The 18075-nt window shown below is 36.0% G+C and overlaps 3 protein-coding genes across 5 annotated transcripts in view; 1 reads left to right on the top strand and 2 right to left on the bottom strand.

Annotated features, from left to right (window-relative positions):
* Nucleotides 1-233: 233 nt before the first annotated feature.
* Nucleotides 234-1545, bottom strand: ATPsynF (ATP synthase, subunit F). The gene is made up of 4 exons (XM_033465488.2): nt 1321-1545; nt 1134-1232; nt 474-590; nt 234-389 (listed from the first exon to the last, which is right to left on the bottom strand). The coding sequence occupies exons 1-4, from the start codon at nt 1406-1408 to the stop codon at nt 361-363; spliced, it is 333 nt and encodes a 110-aa protein (XP_033321379.2). The 5' UTR covers nt 1409-1545; the 3' UTR covers nt 234-360.
* A 2688-nt stretch (nt 1546-4233) lies between these two features.
* Hel89B (histone acetyltransferase 1) lies at nt 4234-13886 on the top strand. Of its 2 annotated transcripts, none has more exons than XM_033465479.2 (15): nt 4234-4424; nt 4989-5037; nt 5270-5514; nt 5873-6234; nt 6302-6659; nt 6725-7347; nt 7544-8313; nt 8391-8955; nt 9272-9566; nt 9650-9951; nt 10056-10369; nt 10774-11524; nt 11954-12232; nt 12306-12938; nt 13343-13886. In XM_033465479.2, exons 2-15 carry the CDS (start codon nt 5027-5029, stop codon nt 13541-13543), a joined length of 5709 nt encoding a protein of 1902 aa, XP_033321370.1. In that variant the 5' UTR covers nt 4234-4424; nt 4989-5026; the 3' UTR covers nt 13544-13886. The 2 variants fall into 2 exon arrangements, with proteins under 2 accessions (XP_033321370.1, XP_076380261.1); XM_076524146.1 differs by lacking the exon at nt 4234-4424 and adding an exon at nt 4778-4822 and having other exon boundaries at nt 4990-5037.
* The window catches only part of Agps (alkyldihydroxyacetonephosphate synthase), a 23500-nt gene continuing 19196 nt past the window's right edge, over nt 13772-18075 (bottom strand). For both annotated transcript variants that reach the window (XM_076524148.1, XM_076524149.1), the window contains 3 exons: nt 15935-16223; nt 15105-15414; nt 13772-14858 (listed from right to left, as the gene is read on the bottom strand). In XM_076524148.1, coding sequence (XP_076380263.1) covers nt 14085-14858; nt 15105-15414; nt 15935-16223 — 1373 coding nt within the window. In that variant the 3' untranslated portion in view covers nt 13772-14084. The remainder of the gene's footprint in view (nt 14859-15104; nt 15415-15934; nt 16224-18075) is intronic.

The following is an 18075-nucleotide window of genomic DNA, read 5'->3' as shown; positions in this document are numbered from 1 at the left end:
AAAACCATCCTTAAGCATAATTATATATAGACTACCGAATGCATAATCAATGTAGAGAGTCATTAGAAATATTTGGAAGTCTAATATTTAGCCCTTGAAATATTAATTTTGAGCTCTCGGTTTTCGCGTTATTTAAAACTTCCAAATTTTGCCATCACATGATACCACAGCGTGTTATTCTTGTCGGTGTTTGCATATTATGCATACTGGAGATTCTGCTAAACATTCCTGTATTTATAGTTAAATGTTTAAGGAATATTTATTTCGCTATATTATAAGTGTTTTAAACTGTTCACATTTGTCTTATTAACTAATGTAACATTGTATTCTATTTTCACTGAAAATATCTCCATCCATGTTTTAGTGGTACTTGTATGACTTGTGAGACTCTGTAAAATGAAACATGCTTTGCTATTATACAGTTTTTCATAATATATTGATTCTCAAAGGTACTTTTAAAATAATAAACTTACTCAAACGCGGATAATTGAATATATAGAACATTATTGATGCTCCAATAGCAACTTGAAAAATCGGGGCTACACCTGTCTTTAGAGGCTGTACATATTTGTGTTGCCAGCGCCAAAAAGCTGCAACATGTGATAATAACATTAAAGCTAAATTATATTATAAGTAATATATAACTATAACTTTATACACACACAATGACAATGTATAATAACTATTCTTCTTCTTTTAATTCTCATATGCATCTTATAAATATTTACATGAAAAATCCTTCTGTAATTTTGTCTCATATTATCCTAAAATGGGAAATAAATAAATATTCGCAAAAGAATCTTACAAAGGTTAAATAGGCTGAACTGATGTAAAAATAGTAACTTTTTTTTGTTATGAATAATTTTATAGCAAACCTTTTTTTACAAGTATCCATGAATTCAAAGAGTTAATTAATTCAAAATAGTATTCATCATTCTGTACATTTAATAAATAGATTTATAATATTCGATTATGAAAGTTAAATATCCAAACTCTATTTTCTGATATTATTAGAATGGGGTGTATGATGCAAATGAAATAGAGAAGAAGCGTGTGGAATATAGCTTCCTGAACGAAATCGTTACGCAATTATTAAAGTATAATATAGCCATTTTGATAAAGAGAATAAATACCTCGTGAAAATAAACCCATCAAGGGGCGTATTCCCATGTTACGTCGTTGAATCCATTTAGGTATCTCGCCAAGTTTCACTTCACCAAATGGTGTATCGGCTGAAAATATGTATATATATATATATTTTTTTTAAATTAACATTCAATCAAGAAGGCAACGGACTCGTCGTGAGATGATAAAACTCACGTTTTCCGTAGTACCGAGCAGGATCATACGGGCCGTGTATTTGTCTATTATATTCCACAGGATATTCCCCGAATGATATTTTTGACATGATGAAGATTCTCAGTCAAAAAGAGAATAGAAATGTGAACAATTAATTAAACCTCCGTCAGAACGTATCGACGAACTAATATGTACTGCACTGTACTGCACTACCATTCGTAGGTTATCGCGAACACAGTGGGTAACTTCTTGCAAAGGAAATCCCTAGAACAATATATCTATGTACAATAAATCAGCAAGGCGTTTTCATTCGAATAGAGTAGTGGTGTTCACTAGGGATCCCTAAATCACGTGACTACTTACAACAGGGTTCAGAATTAATTTGCACATGACAGAGACAGGGCATTTTCGGAGACTGCTCTGATATGTGCTGCAGAATGGTGAAGGAGAGATCTCACAAATGGGATTGGATGATGCCACTCTGCAGTACATTTTAGCAGAGCAGTCTTTGACAATGCTCTGTCTCTGTCATGTGCAGTTAATTTCTAGCTCTGACTTAGAGCATATATCTGGAAGCAGCATCTGCTACTGTTGAATAGTACGTATGTAACCAGTTTTTAGAAAGATTCTAATTCGGTACAACCTATCTTGCTCTAATCCAGGTTCGAACAAAGAAGACTTAGAACCCTGCACCTATATATAATTTTTCTATGAATCCAAGAAACGCACGCACATATCAAAATTGTAAAAAGAGATCCAAAGGTAGTAAAAAATGCTTCGCTCTGTAACCTGTTATCTTGTAAATTGTAATACCTTCTGCGGGACACTTGAAGCTGAGCGAGTCGAGTACTATAACCGTGTAACCTCTAAGTAAGGGTTAACGACCAGTGGTCTCGGGCCCGGACTTTAAGAAGTACGCACTGAGAAAAATGAGAGGAGGGGGGACATCAGCCAATCTGTATCCAGTAAAAAGAGACAGATTGTAGTGAATTAAAGTCTATCTCTTTCTAAAAATTGGTTATATGTATATTCAGCAGAAGCAGATGCTGTCTCCACCTATACAATAGTAGTATCTCCAGTGCATCCATTCCTCATACAAACGATTTCTACTTCCTCTTTCCGAGTGTTTTTATCCTACCATTTTAATACGCATCTAGCTCCCGCGCAATTGCTTTAGAAAGAGAACGGGAGATGATCGAGAAAGACGGCACGAAATCAGCGGGCTCTATGAGCGAGTGTCCACACAGGCGAGAACGTAGGTCGTCACACTTTACTATGCTTGCGATCTCACTCTATTCGCGCATCTGTTTGTCTGGAACTCTATCTGAAACATTAGGCGCGATATACTTTTCGCCTCGTAGGATTCTCGATCCAGCGTATTTGTGAACGTTTTGAAACGACGATCATTTCTACAAACATTAAAATTTTCAAAAGCCCGTAAACTGTATTTTAGATAATAGTTTCTACTTTACAAATCTACAAAATTTTCTTAATTCAGTTATCCCAGTACCTGTCAACGGTGACGGCTAGTAACCAATGTTTTACTCTACAAGAAAAAGTTTTGAAAGCAACGAGTAATTTCGCAATTTTGTACGATTTTTACTTTTAAAAATTTGAAAAACAAAGCTGAAACGTGCATTTATATTCTCTTAGAGAGACTACATATTTAATTTATTAATTACCTTCAAAAGTATTTTCAAATTTATAGTGTTTTAGAGAATTAGACTTAATAATTACTGAAAATTGGAAGAATTTGCCGACAAAAAAAAAATGAAAAACTGTATAAGACAATTCCAAAACGTTTAGTTGAAATTTTGATCTGCAATCTATAACGAAACTTGGAATATAAGGAAATGCCTGTGGGTCTGGATTATATAGAAAATTGTATTTTCTGTAGTGAATAAGAACGAACTTTCCTTTTGAATGAATTCAGCCTGTAGAACACAGGAGATTGTTATTGCTTCTGTAGTTCGATCAGAAAAGACGTAGAGTCGAATTTCGCAGCCCGTTTCCCGGGCGGAAATCCCACCACCACTCCCATCTTGCGCAGATCGTTACTGCGCACTTCATGGCCCAATCTCTGTTTCTGAGCGTTTGTGACGATGGAGCTCCCCGAGGCCCACACTACCACCCACATCTTACACGAATCGTTCTTGCACACTAGAAATTATTACCTAAAATGTACCTAAATGTAATTGTCATTTCAAGATGTTCGCAAATACGCTGAACTATGTGGTCGAGAATCTTACGAGGCGAAAACTATATCGCGCCGAGTATTTCAGATGAAGTACCAGGCAAAACAAATGAGCAAATAAAGTGAGATCGCAAGCTACATTGGTCGTCAGTGTAACTTGTTTCGCTTGTGTTGTGCTGATGTTGTGCTCTCTTGATCATTCGCCACTTCCTTTGTTTAAAACTGTGAGGGCGCACTGCTTAGCTGTGAGGCATCAACCAATCAGAGAAAAGCAGTTTCCCTACCTACCCCCAAATCTCTGAGCGCTTTACCCCCGACATCGCTCGATATGCTGAATCGATATGCTCTAAGCGTGTCCATTGACTTAGAAAATATTCCCGTAGACGGCACTCACAAGTCACGACAATATTTTTATAGTGGTGTTCAAACTAAAATCATTTTTACATTTAAAACACTATAACACTATGTGAATAGTTTCACTATAACAAATAGGGACTATGCTATAGTGCAACCAATCATGGAATTGTCAGTCAATCACAGTAAAGATAAATAACTTCTTTCGCTTTCAAATGTCCTGCTGTGTTTTGGGGGTCGCGCGACGTTAAGAAGGGGAGACTGTATGCGCAATTCGATGCGATTAGTGCACGGAGAAATCGTTGATTGGTTGATCGATCGGTAAAACGCGTTTGGTCTACCAATGAGAGCAAAATTGGGGGACAAAAGTCAGGTTCCCCTACAATATGGCTGTCAGTATAAATTTGATGCTTGTAACATGCGTTTCTCTCCGAAAAATTTGACAAATAGTCCGTCTATCAGTCGACTTTCTCAAAATATACAGCGTAATGTGATTTTTGAGGAATTAATACAGTGGGAAACGGCTATGCGGGTGAGCTGAAGAATAACGGATAGACACATTATTTTCTAAAATCAGGTACGTTTAGATGCGTTTGTACATCACTATTTATTTATATATCTACATATCCGTTTCTTCGTAACGTTTGGCTAATTGTTACACTCTGTTTATATTTTTCTAATTAAAATTCGTTATACCATGCAAGAAGTTCGTAATAGTCGTATACATGAATTCCTAGAGCATTCGATGAACGCGTTCTTGCAGATGTCATCTATTATCTCCACCTCATCAATTTGAAAGCAGCAGACTTTAGTTTATAGTCTTGACAATTAAATTTTGTCGCTTGAGTTATCGTTGACGACTGCAAAACAAACGATAAATAACATGTGGACGATTTGAACATTTCTTGTACTCCATTTTATTTTGCACAGCTGGAGCTTTTAATGCACTTCCTATAAGACTTTTATAGTTAGAGGAAAGTATATTTCATAATAAGTGTACAATTATTTTAAGAATACAGTTCTAATACAGCAATATTGTCAATTGTTTATAAATGCTACGATGAATCAATTATTTTTGTAAATAATGAATTTTATGATACTTGTGAAAAGGTACAATAAAGAAAGTTTATTTTGATTGTAGGTACTCGCATTTGTTTCTAATTAGCGCCACTTGCAAACATGACATCAAGGTAAAATATTAAATAATCTGTGTATGTAATTAATTCAAAATAGTAATAATATTAATTTTTTTCAATGAACTATACATAAAATTAAAATGTTTACATATTTTGAGGAAACACCAAAAAAGATAAGAAAAATGCTATATATTTCTTATCAACATAATTGTCTGATAAACATTGTATAACAATAATAAAACCTCTATAATATATTTTGCTTAGTAATTAATTCATATTTCTGTAGGTTGGATCGATTGTTCATATTATTGGAAACAGGAACAAATGCAGTAACGAAAAAGGCTGCAGCACAACAACTAGGAGAAGCACAGAAATTACATCCCCATGATTTACATCATTTACTAGCTAGAGTTTCTACTCTGTTAAAATCTCCACAATGGGATACAAGAGTTTCTGCTGCACAAGCTGTACAAGCTATATTAGCACAAGTTCCTGCTTGGGATCCACAACCAATAAAAAAAGATCAAGAAGGTAAGTGAGTATTCCTATTTCTCAGCACATTATATGTGAGCTATTTTTGAAAATTTTAGTGTGTTGAAAACAAATTTTTAAAATTACTGTAATTATGAATACATACTGTTAATTGTCATGTGATCATATTTAATATCTTGTTATGAAACAATTCTATTAATTATATTGAACAATTCAAGATTATTTTATATATATATATATATATAAGATACTGTTTTATACACATAGAGTAAAGGTATGTGTTTGCATTTTACTCAGCAATATATGAAAAACATATTTATGTGTGTGTCACATATAATGCATTGATACAAATTTCATTGCATATTAACTATTGATTTGCAACTCCTGTTAATTAAAGATGGAGAAACGAAAAAATATATACCAAATAATAGATTAAAATTGGAAGATTTTGATATGGAAAAGGTCTTGGCACGTAGTTCGCACCTCACTGGATCAGAAGGCAGTGAATACGATTTAGTTAGCATTGATGGAGACCAAGTATCGATTCCTAACCAAGAGGAGAAGCTAATCGCTGCTAAATTGGGTTTGCATCCTCAGTTGATGGGTGTCGATGCATCAGAATTATTTACTGCTGAGGATCTTTCACCAGTAGTGTTACCACCTACTTCAAGTGCACAAATTAAGGTGTCTGTAGGTGAAACTTTAAAACAACCTAGTGGAGGACTCAGTAGGAGAGAAATAAACAGAGCTAGACGTAAGGTAAAGTATGATGTTTTTACTTGGATATTATTACATATTGGATACTATTAATATTTTTCAAATATAGGCACGGCAATCAGTTTCAAAGCAACGTTCTCGAGAACCAGACGATCATCGCAGCAATGAAGATCACCACAATAATTCAAACGCTCAATCCCCTACTAACAGTACAGGAGAGTCAATGTGTAAAAAAGTAAAATTAGAAGAACTAATCTCAGCAGAAACAAACGTACCTAACAGTAATGTACAGACTGAATCAAATAACGGAGTACCAGACAGTACTGGTTGTTGGCCAGATTCTGCTATAGACTGGCCTCTAGAACCATTCGCTGAGAGTCTTCGTCAAGACTTGTTTAGTCAAAAGTGGGAAGTGAGGCATGGAGCTGCGACTGCTTTACGAGAACTTGTAAAACTTCATGGAAAAGGTATATAAAACTATACTTACTAATGACACAGGACAAATAAAAATTTTTATTGTCTCGTAATCTAGGTGCAGGTAAATCAAGAGCACAGACTATGGAAGAAATGGAAGAATGTCATCATCAGTGGATTATAGATGCAGCACTACGACTATTATGTGTCTTAGGATTAGATCGCTTTGGTGATTTTGTCTCTGATCAAGTCGTTGCTCCTGTACGCGAAACATGTGCTCAAGCACTAGGTTCCCTCTTGTTGTTAGTGCAAAATCAAAAAGACAGTGAAAATAAAAATAAGGATATCATAGGAATCATATCAGTTATGTTGAAACTTCTGGAGCATGATGAATGGGAAGCAAGGCACGGTGCATTGCTTGCATTGAAATATTTGCTTGCTGTACGAGATGATCTGTTGGATGACATATTACCAAGGATTTTTGCAGCCACCATGAAAGGTCTTTCTGATCCAGTTGATGATGTAGGAGCTGCTGCAGCCAGTGCACTTATACCAGTTGCATCTGTTCTCCCTCGATTGTTAGAACCATCAAAATTAGAAGCTATTGTAACTCGTTTATGGGAACTTCTGCGCGAACAAGATGATCTAGCTGCGGCATGTAATAGTTTTATGGGACTGTTAGCTGCTATACTTTCACTACCTACCGCACGTGCTTATCTTACACCTCAACCATTATCACAGGTATAACAGGATCCAGTTAATTTCTTAAATAAAACATATTAGGTTGTGTCTTAGATGTTCAGTCATTTTAAATAAATTGTTAGAATTTGATTGAGACTCTGATATATATTCTATACCTAACAATAAAACTAAAAGAATTTTTGGGACAACTTTATGTATTTGCTATTTTTCTTAATATGAAATAAAATAATTGTAGGTTCTACCACGATTATGGCCATTCCTCAGTCATTCTAGTTCAAGCGTACGCAAAGCCACTTTGCAAACTTTGGAAACATTGACCGGAGATGACGGGGCTGAAAATATGGACAAGAAGGAGTTATGGGGCGAAGGAGGGGGACTCGTGTTGCAAGATGCTCTCCGCCATGTCTTTCAACGTGTACTGATCGAGCATATAACTGCCATACAAGATGTAACTGAACGTGTTTGGGAGAATCTAGTCGTTCAAAGCGATCTCGAATTGTTACTGCACGCAGCATGTCCTCTTGTCAGCACATGGCTCTGTCTTGCTATGCAACCAGAACACGTGCCGTTCAATCCAAACTTATTGATGACAATAAGTTCGCCTAATAAAGGAACTAAGAGCAATCAGTTTGTTGGCACTTGCGATGGGCAAACGGATGCTAATGGAGGAAACAATGCCGCACCTGGAAACGTGAAGTCGATGTCCGAATTAAAAGTTTACATCGGCGGGATCGAAACCGTGGCTCAGACTATAAGAAAGTCAAACGTAATACCGGCTCGTTGTAGAGCTGCACGTATGTTAGGATTGTTGTCGCATTACGTAGTGCAACCAGCCCCAGGTGTCACTTACACACCAGATATACCTAGTCCAGCACTTTGTTACGCTAAAGTATTACTGGCACACCTCAATTCGCGCTCAGCGTTGCAACGCACCATTGCTGGCTTAACAATGTCCCATTGGGCGACTGTAAATAATAAACCACCTGCGATACCAGATATACTCAGGTATAGAGATGTATTTTTTAATCTGACTGTTGCTTAGTATAATGTTATGTTTATCTAATGATGTATTTGTTTTAAAGGGACAAGCTCTTGGGGTGTTTAAACGAATGTGTGTACTATGATGAGATTGCCGCATCTTTCACGCGATTATTACACGACAGCCGTGATTACATTGCGACTCTCAAACATTATAAATTACCCGTACCTGTCGAAACAGATGCATCGGGAGTAATGACGCTTGATCAAATCGCGAATCTCGTTGCGAAACCAATTACAGACCTTTGTGCCATGAGCAATACCACAGGAGGACCAAGTGGAAATATTGGTGGTAGTCCCAGCACGATTAAGTTAAAGCCAAAGGTGATAGAGACCTTGAAAGAAAGACGAAAAGCTTTGGAAATAGGTGCTAATGACACTGCAGCGCAACAGCTGGCTTACAATGTTATGTCAATGTCAGCACTGGCTGGTGCTGCTACGATGTTGCATTGCTTACCTGCTTCTCCGTTGCCTCTTAATCCATTAGTGAAACCATTAATGGAAGCTATTAAGCGTGAAGAAAATGAAGAGTTGCAGAAACTGGCTGCAAAACATTTATCGTATCTGGTTGAACTTTGTCTAGATAGAAAACCATCTCCTAATGCAAAGGTATGTATGTAAATTAAGATACATTGGTGTTGATGGCAAAATATTGTGATCTGTTCACAATATTGTGAAAACCTGTTCAGTTAAGTTATTCAATATTTTTGTTTACATCTTTATCATTTGCTATCTACCTTGTATGTTTTGTACAATGTCATTATATTTGTTCCTTCATGTATATGTATAAACCTTTATATAATATTTACTATCTGTAGATCCTGTAACAGTTATTAAAAAGTCTATTAATATTAATTGACTCCAGATCGCGAGTATATTAAGCTCAGTATCCTTTGAGTAATATCATAAAAATTTTCTGTCACAGATATCGACCAATTTATGTACATTCCTATGCTCGGATAGTGAATTTACGCCTCGTGTAAATTGTGAAACGGATACGGACCTTTTTGACGGAATTCTTACTTTAAGTAATAGACAGAAACATGCGGAGAGAGTAGCTTATAATCGAGGAGCTAACAGTGGACTTGGCGGAGGAAGAGGACCAGGTCGGCCACCTAATACTGAAATTCCGTTAGAAGAATTACTTGCTTGTGAAGAACCTGAAGCTAAAGCAGCTAGGACACGTCGTCGTGGAGCAACTTTGGCACTAACTGCTATAGGTTAGATATCACATAATCACTATTAGCTATTCTTTGATGTAATTAATTCTTTGTTTTAGCAATGTACTGATTTATTTTTACAGCAACTCATTTCGGTGATCAATTGCCAATTCGACTACCATATTTGTGGGAATTAATTCTTCCAAACGTAATAAGAGAAGAACAAAAGGTCACTGGACATGAAAATTCTCAAGAAGAAGTGAATCAATTGATATTTGGTTTACAAGTTTTGGAAATTATGACTCCAAGTCTCAATAATGCTCTACTTCCACCAGTTCTAGAATGCCTTCCATGTTTGTGTAAACTGTTAGCTCATCCATATAAAGCTGTTAGGCATATGTCATCAAGGTGTTTGTCTGTGTTAGCTACATTAGATACAGAAAAGGTATAATTTTTAGTTTCTCATATTAGCGTATGACTTAATTTTGTTTCTTTGGACACGTTACCTCGTAATAATTAATTAATTTATAATGATACTTTATTTTACAGGTAATAGTACACATTACACGTACAGTAATACCACTGTTAGAAGCTACTGGAGGAGAGAAATTGTATTCAACGACTGTAACAACTCCACGTGAAGTGGATTCGATAAGGCAAGGAGCAGCCGAAGCATTAACTTGCCTCGTTGAAAATTTAGGTGTCAATATTGTACCATATGCTGTGCTTTTTATGGTCCCCTTACTTGGACGTATGAGTGATCAAAATCAAGCTGTAAGGCTAGCTTGCAGTGCCACCTTTGCTACACTTGTTCAGCTCCTACCTCTTGATCCTGGCGCGATAGCTGATCCTCCAGATTTAGTGTAAGTTAGAAATTATATTTTTTGAAAAGTACTTTTTATATAGCAAAGACAAATCGAATAGTATAGTAAAATGTTTCATTGTGATTATCTGATGCTACACTAATGTGATTTGTTTTTTTAATTTTTAGTACTTTGTTCGCTAGATATAATATTGCAATTTCCGAAACAAATGAATTTCCACAACCGCATAATTTATCAATATAATCAAAATAAGTGTTCAAATTGTATTCCTCTATGAAGCTTTGTGCATTTCTACATACTTGTATTATTCATCCGTGAAAGTCATGCATGGTATTAATGAGAAATAAATACATTTGTTCTGGAAGTGCCAATATTATGTATAGGCAACGAAGTAGTAAATAAGAATTCAAAATGCCCGTTTTAACATCTTAAATATATTTCAGGGAGAAAAAAGCACAGGAGCGACGGTTTTTGGAACAATTGTTAAATCCACGCAGTATTCCAGATACAGAACTACCAATTCCAGTTGCTGCCGAATTGCGTTCTTATCAACGGCAAGGTCTCAACTGGTTAAACTTCTTAAACCGATATCGACTCCATGGCGTCCTGTGCGACGACATGGGCCTTGGAAAAACGTTACAAACGCTTTGCATATTAGCATTAGATCACCACCGTAATCCACATGCTCCACCAAGTCTGGTAGTATGCCCGCCTACCCTAACAGGTCATTGGGTGTACGAAGCAGAAAAATTTTTCGAATCGAAGGACTTGTCAGTTTTACAGTTTGCTGGTACGCCACCTGATCGCGACAAATTAAGACCGAAAGTCACGTACCATAGACTAGTAGTTGCGAGTTATGACATAGTACGTAAGGACATTGATTATTTTGAGATGCGTCAATGGAATTACTGTGTGCTTGACGAAGGTCATGTTATTAAAAATGGAAAGACAAAAAGTGCTAAAGCAACGAAACGACTACACGCCAACCATAGACTTATACTATCGGGAACTCCAGTTCAAAACGACGTTCTCGAACTGTGGTCCTTATTTGATTTTCTAATGCCAGGTTTTCTGGGCACAGAAAAACAGTTTGCAGCAAAGTATTCGCGTCCTATTTTAGCTTGTAGGGAACCAAAAGCCGGGCCCAAAGAACAAGAAGCAGGCGCTTTGGCTATGGAAGCATTGCACAGACAGGTAATCTTTTTTTATGCTTTTATATATAAGGTAGACCGAGGATAGTAGCAGTACTTTTGAATTTGAAATATAATAATGAAAGTACTTGTTATATTTACAATAAAAATTCTTGTACAAAAATGTCACTTATCTGTAATTATAAAGTTACAAGAATTTTGCTACTGTGTCAAGCAATATCCAGGTTGTTAATAGAAAAGAAAACAGAGGAGAATTGGTTGTAACACTGTGTGTGGTTTATAGTAACACCAAGTTTTACTGTTATGAAATCTACATACTTATTATTTTGAGTTAACTTTTTTTTATATTAATCGACAAATCATTTTTTAAAAATGAAGTAAGATATATAACAAGAGGAGTCACCCTCTTATTGGTGTAAACTTCTCAACTTCTCATTCGTTTATACTTGACGAAGTTATGTGTTTTAAATAGGTACTGCCATTTTTATTGAGGCGAAATAAAGAAGATGTCCTCCAAGATTTGCCACCTAAGATTACTCAAGATTACTATTGTGATCTATCACCCCTGCAACGAACGTTGTACGAAGATTTCCGCAGCAGACATTCCGCTACTCTATTGTCTGCCACATCGGGTACTTCATCTGCAAGTGATCCTCAAGGTGGTCATGTGTTTGAGGCATTGAGATATCTACGCAATGTTTGCAATCATCCTAAACTAGTTTTAAATCCACGGCATCCACTGCATCAGGCGGTAAGCACTATTATGATTTAAGTTACAATCAATTCACTTTTTTGATTGGCTATTAATTTGTAAATATGTTTAGGTTCTCAATTCGCTGAAGCAACAAAAAAGCACGTTGGCCGAAATAGAGCATGGAGCTAAATTGCCGGCACTGAAGCAACTGCTGTTGGATTGTGGGATTGGACAACCACAACAAAATCGTAATTGTGTATCCACTGGAAATCCGCCAGAGAATCAGTCGCCGCAGCATCAGCAATTAGTCAGTCAGCACCGAGCTTTAATCTTTTGTCAGTTGAAGGCAATGTTGGATATTGTGGAGAAAGATCTTCTTCGCACGCATCTGCCAACCGTTACGTACCTCCGCCTTGATGGTAGTGTACCAGCGACCCAAAGACATTCTGTAGTGGCGCGATTTAATGCTGATCCGTCGATCGATGTGCTTTTACTGACTACTCAAGTCGGAGGGCTCGGATTGAATTTAACCGGTGCGGATACTGTCATATTCGTGGAGCACGACTGGAATCCCATGAAGGATCTTCAAGCGATGGATCGAGCACATCGCATTGGACAAAAGAAAGTAGTTAACGTTTACAGGCTTATTACAAGGTCTACGGTGGAGGAGAAGATTATGGGCCTTCAAAAGTTCAAACTTCTCACGGCAAATACCGTCATCTCGCCAGAGAATGCTTCTTTGGAAACAATGGCTACTGACCAGGTAATATTCAGTGACTGGATTTTATTAAAGCATCAATGTATATATTATGTCAAGGTTATTATTATGTACATATATCGCTGTAATGATATAAAAAATATTTTGTATGCAATTTGTTGCAAATGAATTTGATTGCAATTTTTATAAAATGTTTTGGAAATTTCATTTTTAGTGCTCGGCAGTTTTAGTATCAAAGGGCCTCATTCTCTTTAAACATTGTTCATTTATTAAACATGTTAATAGATAAGAAAAAAATTTTGGACGGTATTATATCTGCTAAATTTTCAGTTAATTCAAAATTAAAGAAAATATAGTTTTCCTCCCAATAAGCTATAATAGTCTCTAAGAAAACATTTTGCATAGTTTTTCGTAGATTACTCTTGTAATTATTATTTATCTTTTTACAGTTGTTGGATTTGTTTTCACTGGAAAACAACAAAGGAAAAAGGCCAGACAAACAAGGAGAAACCGCGTCTAAAATCACTGGCGTGCCCGGTGTTAGTCGTTCAATTTTAGATATCCTTCCTGAATTATGGGAACAACAGCAGTATGATGACGAATATGATTTCGATACATTTCTATCCACATTAAAGGCTGATAACCAGTGAGCTTTTCATTTCAAACAATTTGTATCATCAAACACATAATAATCCAACAAAGTTGTCCGCATATCTAAGCGCTAAGTATAACGAAGAGCAAGAACGATAACAAAACAGACGACTCCCCCCCTACACCCTAATTTTATGGACTGAAAACAATAAATATTCTTTTATTAGGAAAATCATGTAAGAAATACTTCTTAAGAAAAAGGAAACTCGCAGTAAATAAGTCGCTAATTGATTATGTACTATAAGTAAGCGAGTCTTGTTTATTTATAATAACTTATAAAAACGTCGATACAATTACAATTCCGTATTTGTACCAAATAACACCAGGGTGCATGTTTATTTATATATTGTAATACTAGTCTCTTTTTTCACCACCACTTATATACCATTGAAACGTGTCGGTAAACCATGGACAATACCGATTGTCTTTGTTAATTACCGGTCTCCTTTTAAGAAGAACTATGATTATCCCGAGTTAAAAATGATCCCCAGAGTGTCGTAATTTCAAACTATCGTTAAATGCCTTTCATTGTTTACTGGCTCACAGTTTCGATATACTTTTTGGGTCCAAGTTTCCAGCTGCGAAAATGTTATGGGGGTCCAAGTGTGCTTTGGCTGCCCTATACAGCGATACACCTACTTCTCCAACGGCGTCCGCATAGTAACAGGAACGTAATTTACCTACGCCGTGATGATGGGACAAAGAACCACCACTGGCAAGTATCTCCTGGCGAGCAGAATGCTCAATGGCTTCATATGTTTCGACGGGATCCAAAAGACTCTGATAATTGAACGCCATATAAAAGTATATACAACATCCGGCGTCATAAGTTTGCGTCACACGGCAAGAAATGAAATAATGTTCGATTTTATACTTATAACACTCCCTGGCCACGCGCGACTTCACATTTCTACAGAGTGACAACGTACGATTCCAGGAGACAGACGTTTCAAACGACTCTGCCAGAACATAGTAATCCAATCCGAGATCTCGGATGTACGCTATCACGAATGTTAACAAGTAGCCTCGTTCACCGTTTGTCTCCCCCGCCGGCACACCGTTATGTTCTTTCGCGATTTTATAAATCTTTTGTTCTCCAGCTGCCACGTCGGCTGTTGTATCGCCTTCGAACAACAGAGTGGCAACGCATATTTGGTCCCACTTAAAACCTTTTATCCTGGTGATGTAGGCTTGCTTTAACCCTTGCAAAATTAAACTACCCCAACCACTCTCTGGTCGCAACACCTGTCCGAACTGAAACTGTTCATTGTCCATCAAGCGTATGCTAGCAGGTTGACATCGTGCTTTAGCTACCTATTTGTAAACACAAAAGGTAATTACTGTCTCCACTGAAGTAACAGTGAAAAACAAATATTTTGTGCAAGTTACTGAAGCAACAACGAAAAACCACCTACTGGTTGTTGAAACTCAAAAAGAAGTTAAAATTGATTGAGCAGAGTTATTATTAATAAAATTGTGAAACGATGAAGGAATTATTCATGCTGCCTATTATAATGGTTATATCGAAGTTATATGAAGTTAGTGACAACTGATACTTACCTGACGCATTGCTGCTACACCGGTTTCAAAATTTGGGAAAACTACACTACCATATTTGACTACTTTTGGTAACGGCCTAATTTTCATTACTACTTCTGTGACGACACCCAAGGTCCCTTCACTACCAAGGATCATGTGGTCAAAGTCTGGGCCACACGAAGCTCTGGGTACCATGATACCCCTTTCCAACGTTATCTCAGTATCTTCTGTTCTTCCAGTAACCATCCTCACTCGTATAACTAGGTCCTCGATATTCCCATAGCGATTCTTTTTCATACCGCTTGCCCTCGTCGCCACCCATCCTCCTAAGCTGTTCTTTCCAAAAATAAAAACGATTATACGAGTAATAATTAAAGGATTTACATTACAGTTTCTAATATCTCAAATGGACTTTTCATATCTTCAAATTATGATAACAAACGAATACTAACGATTTTAGATCAAATAGACTGTTTTGAAGTTATTAAAATGACTACAATAACATTAAACACATGTAATACAAATTTTTGAATAGCTGCTATTTTTGCGTTCTTAATGTAGGTGTTCTCTTAGAATTAGTCTACCTATTATTAGGTAGACTATTATTAGGTATTATTAGAATTATTCTACCTATTATTAATTAGTCTACCTAAAAGAACCTTCTCGAATGCTTTTATAAATAAATCACTTTCCCAGCTTTAGCGTAAGATAGCAGCTATTATTCCGCGGCATATAGCTTGAAAATAGCGATTTACATGAAATTTATTTTTTTAATCATACCCAAAGAATGAAATTTTATTGCCAGGTAAGCATATATTTTTATAAATTATTTAATATTTTATTTCATGTACCTAGAGAATTCATAAGAATCGGGTTCGTGGCCAGAAGTTAATCCTTGAAGCCGTAATTGTTTTTCGAGGTCCTGACCAAGAATTCCAGACTCACAGCAGGCGATTAAATTTTCCCTATCTACCCATAATATTCTATTCATTTGGGAAGTGTCCAGCAAGATAATCGTTCGCTGCTCATTTATCGGGCAAGATGAGGCACCGCTGACGCTTGTTCCACCACCAAATGGTAAACAGACAGCCCCATAGCGAGTACACAGTTTAATCACTTTAACGACATCATCGTGGCACTCTAAAAATATAATGCTTAAATATTAAGTGCACAATTTAGTAAATAAATCTAAAAAACTGCAACATCAATCTAGAGAACCAGGTTGCATTTCCGAGAACATATAATAAATTTTCCTCTTGTTCAAAAAGATCTTGCTGAATGATTTGTTTCGATTTTCGATAAAACTTTGCATAGAATCATTGTAACAAAAAATCCATTAATGATTTTCTGAAATCTATATATTTGCAATAACGAATTTTTGTGTAAGTGCAAAATTACGGGAATTATACACGTAAACTGTAACATAACTATTTAATTTTCTAATTTATTTGTAATTTGTTGATGTCAAGCATCTTATTGTAGATGTATGGTTTCAGGAAGTATAGCATAGTACATCTAAGTCAAGGCTTGAGAACTCTTTTGTTCCCACAGCCATTCTAATCAATAACAGTGTAAAGTAGAGCTAATTCGAACAAAAAAACACGATTGGGAAGAATCGTTCAAATAGTATTTAGAAAATATAAATATATCTGTAAAAAGGAAAATGTATTAATATAAATAATTATGAATAATTTACGCAGTATTTGATTATAGACAAGATAAATTTTTGACTGCTTTTTTACGTACCGAAATAGTATGAAAATCAAAAGTAAATAAATTATGGTCTTCGTTTTGCTTTTAAGTGACTATCAAATCGAAATTTCCTATAGCTACGATAATTTGTTAATGATGATCATGAGTTCGGATAGTAAGAATGCGATCAATGGTGTGCCATAAACTGAAATCCATCATTCAAGTTTGAAATTTAAAAAACGAGTTGTATTTAAATGAAAGTGTAGATTTTAGAAAAGTCATACCCAAGTTACAAATAGACAAGTTATGCCTAAAACAAAAAATGTACTGTTGCCATTGAATCGAATTAGCGTGTATCTATTCCACGAAAACGATTAAAAAAAACAAAAAAAACGTGGACTAACAATGGAATAAAGTTTAATAAGATAGTTCTTCTTTAAAGGTACTGCAGTTTTAAAGTCCATTGTTATGACGCGTGGTTGCAGATTATTCGGTAAGCGTCAAAGTTTTAGTTGTGAAACATCGTAACTGTCTACCTGACCTGCGTAACACTTTAGTCTTTCGCACAGGATTTGTCCAACATCTCAGTTTAGCAACCGTTACCAACACAAACAGACTGTTGGATATATTTTCTAGGTAGAAAATAGTCTGCATTTCTTGATTTATTCGCTGCTATTAAACCAGGTGTTTAATTTTCGATCTATATTTCGATTTTGGTGTATAATAATATTTCGTATATAGAGAAAAGTGAAAATAGCGAACGACAAATATTGAAAATAACGACCGAATCGAAACGGTCGCAGTGTGTGGTAAATATAATTTAATAACGTTGAAGTAGATATATCAAGTTTGATGTCGTGCAACGATCTGTGCGAGGTTTTCAAAACATTACATATGGGACACCAGGTCACAAGCTCCGTCTTTCGCAAGGTACGTCACTGTTAAACGTTCCTCATGACTCGACTCACGCGCGTAGCTATTGATGAATTTGGAATTGCTAATCATTTGAAAACAAAGCCACCTCCACAATTTCATCTCTCTTGATCTTCATCCTGTTTTGACTTGTAGAACTTAAAAGGACTAGCGTACGCAGTTGAGCATCCTGCAAACTCATAATTAAATGTTAATTAACTCTATTAATAATTTAAGACACATGAAATAATTCAGAAACGTTGGTCACTGTTTCTATCAAACGGAACGCTAACATTTTCTTAAATTCTTGCTCTGGCAAACAACTACGCCAATTAATCAAAATAAATGAATTTCAAAGAACTGAATCGATACTGAAACAATTGAGAAA

The sequence above is a fragment of the Megalopta genalis genome, chromosome 8 (genome assembly GCF_051020955.1).
Source record: "Megalopta genalis isolate 19385.01 chromosome 8, iyMegGena1_principal, whole genome shotgun sequence".
Taxonomy (NCBI): domain Eukaryota; kingdom Metazoa; phylum Arthropoda; class Insecta; order Hymenoptera; family Halictidae; genus Megalopta; species Megalopta genalis.
This window is presented reverse-complemented; position numbering and strand designations above follow the sequence as displayed.

What these genes read in the sequence shown, in the direction of transcription:
- Hel89B (XM_033465479.2), top strand. An exon ending in TTTGGCACTAACTGCTATAG is followed by an intron (nt 9,567 to 9,649) that starts GTTAGATATCAC and finishes TTATTTTTACAG; the next exon opens with CAACTCATTTCGGTGATCAA. An exon ending in GGCATCCACTGCATCAGGCG is followed by an intron (nt 12,233 to 12,305) that starts GTAAGCACTATT and finishes AAATATGTTTAG; the next exon opens with GTTCTCAATTCGCTGAAGCA.
- ATPsynF (XM_033465488.2), bottom strand. Translation starts at nt 1,408, where the DNA reads ATGTCAAAAATATCATTCGGGGAATATCCTGTGGAATATAATAGACAA. An exon ending in TGCTCGGTACTACGGAAAAC is followed by an intron (nt 1,233 to 1,320) that starts GTGAGTTTTATC and finishes ACATATTTTCAG; the next exon opens with CCGATACACCATTTGGTGAA. An exon ending in ATTCAATTATCCGCGTTTGA is followed by an intron (nt 390 to 473) that starts GTAAGTTTATTA and finishes TTCATTTTACAG; the next exon opens with AGTCTCACAAGTCATACAAG.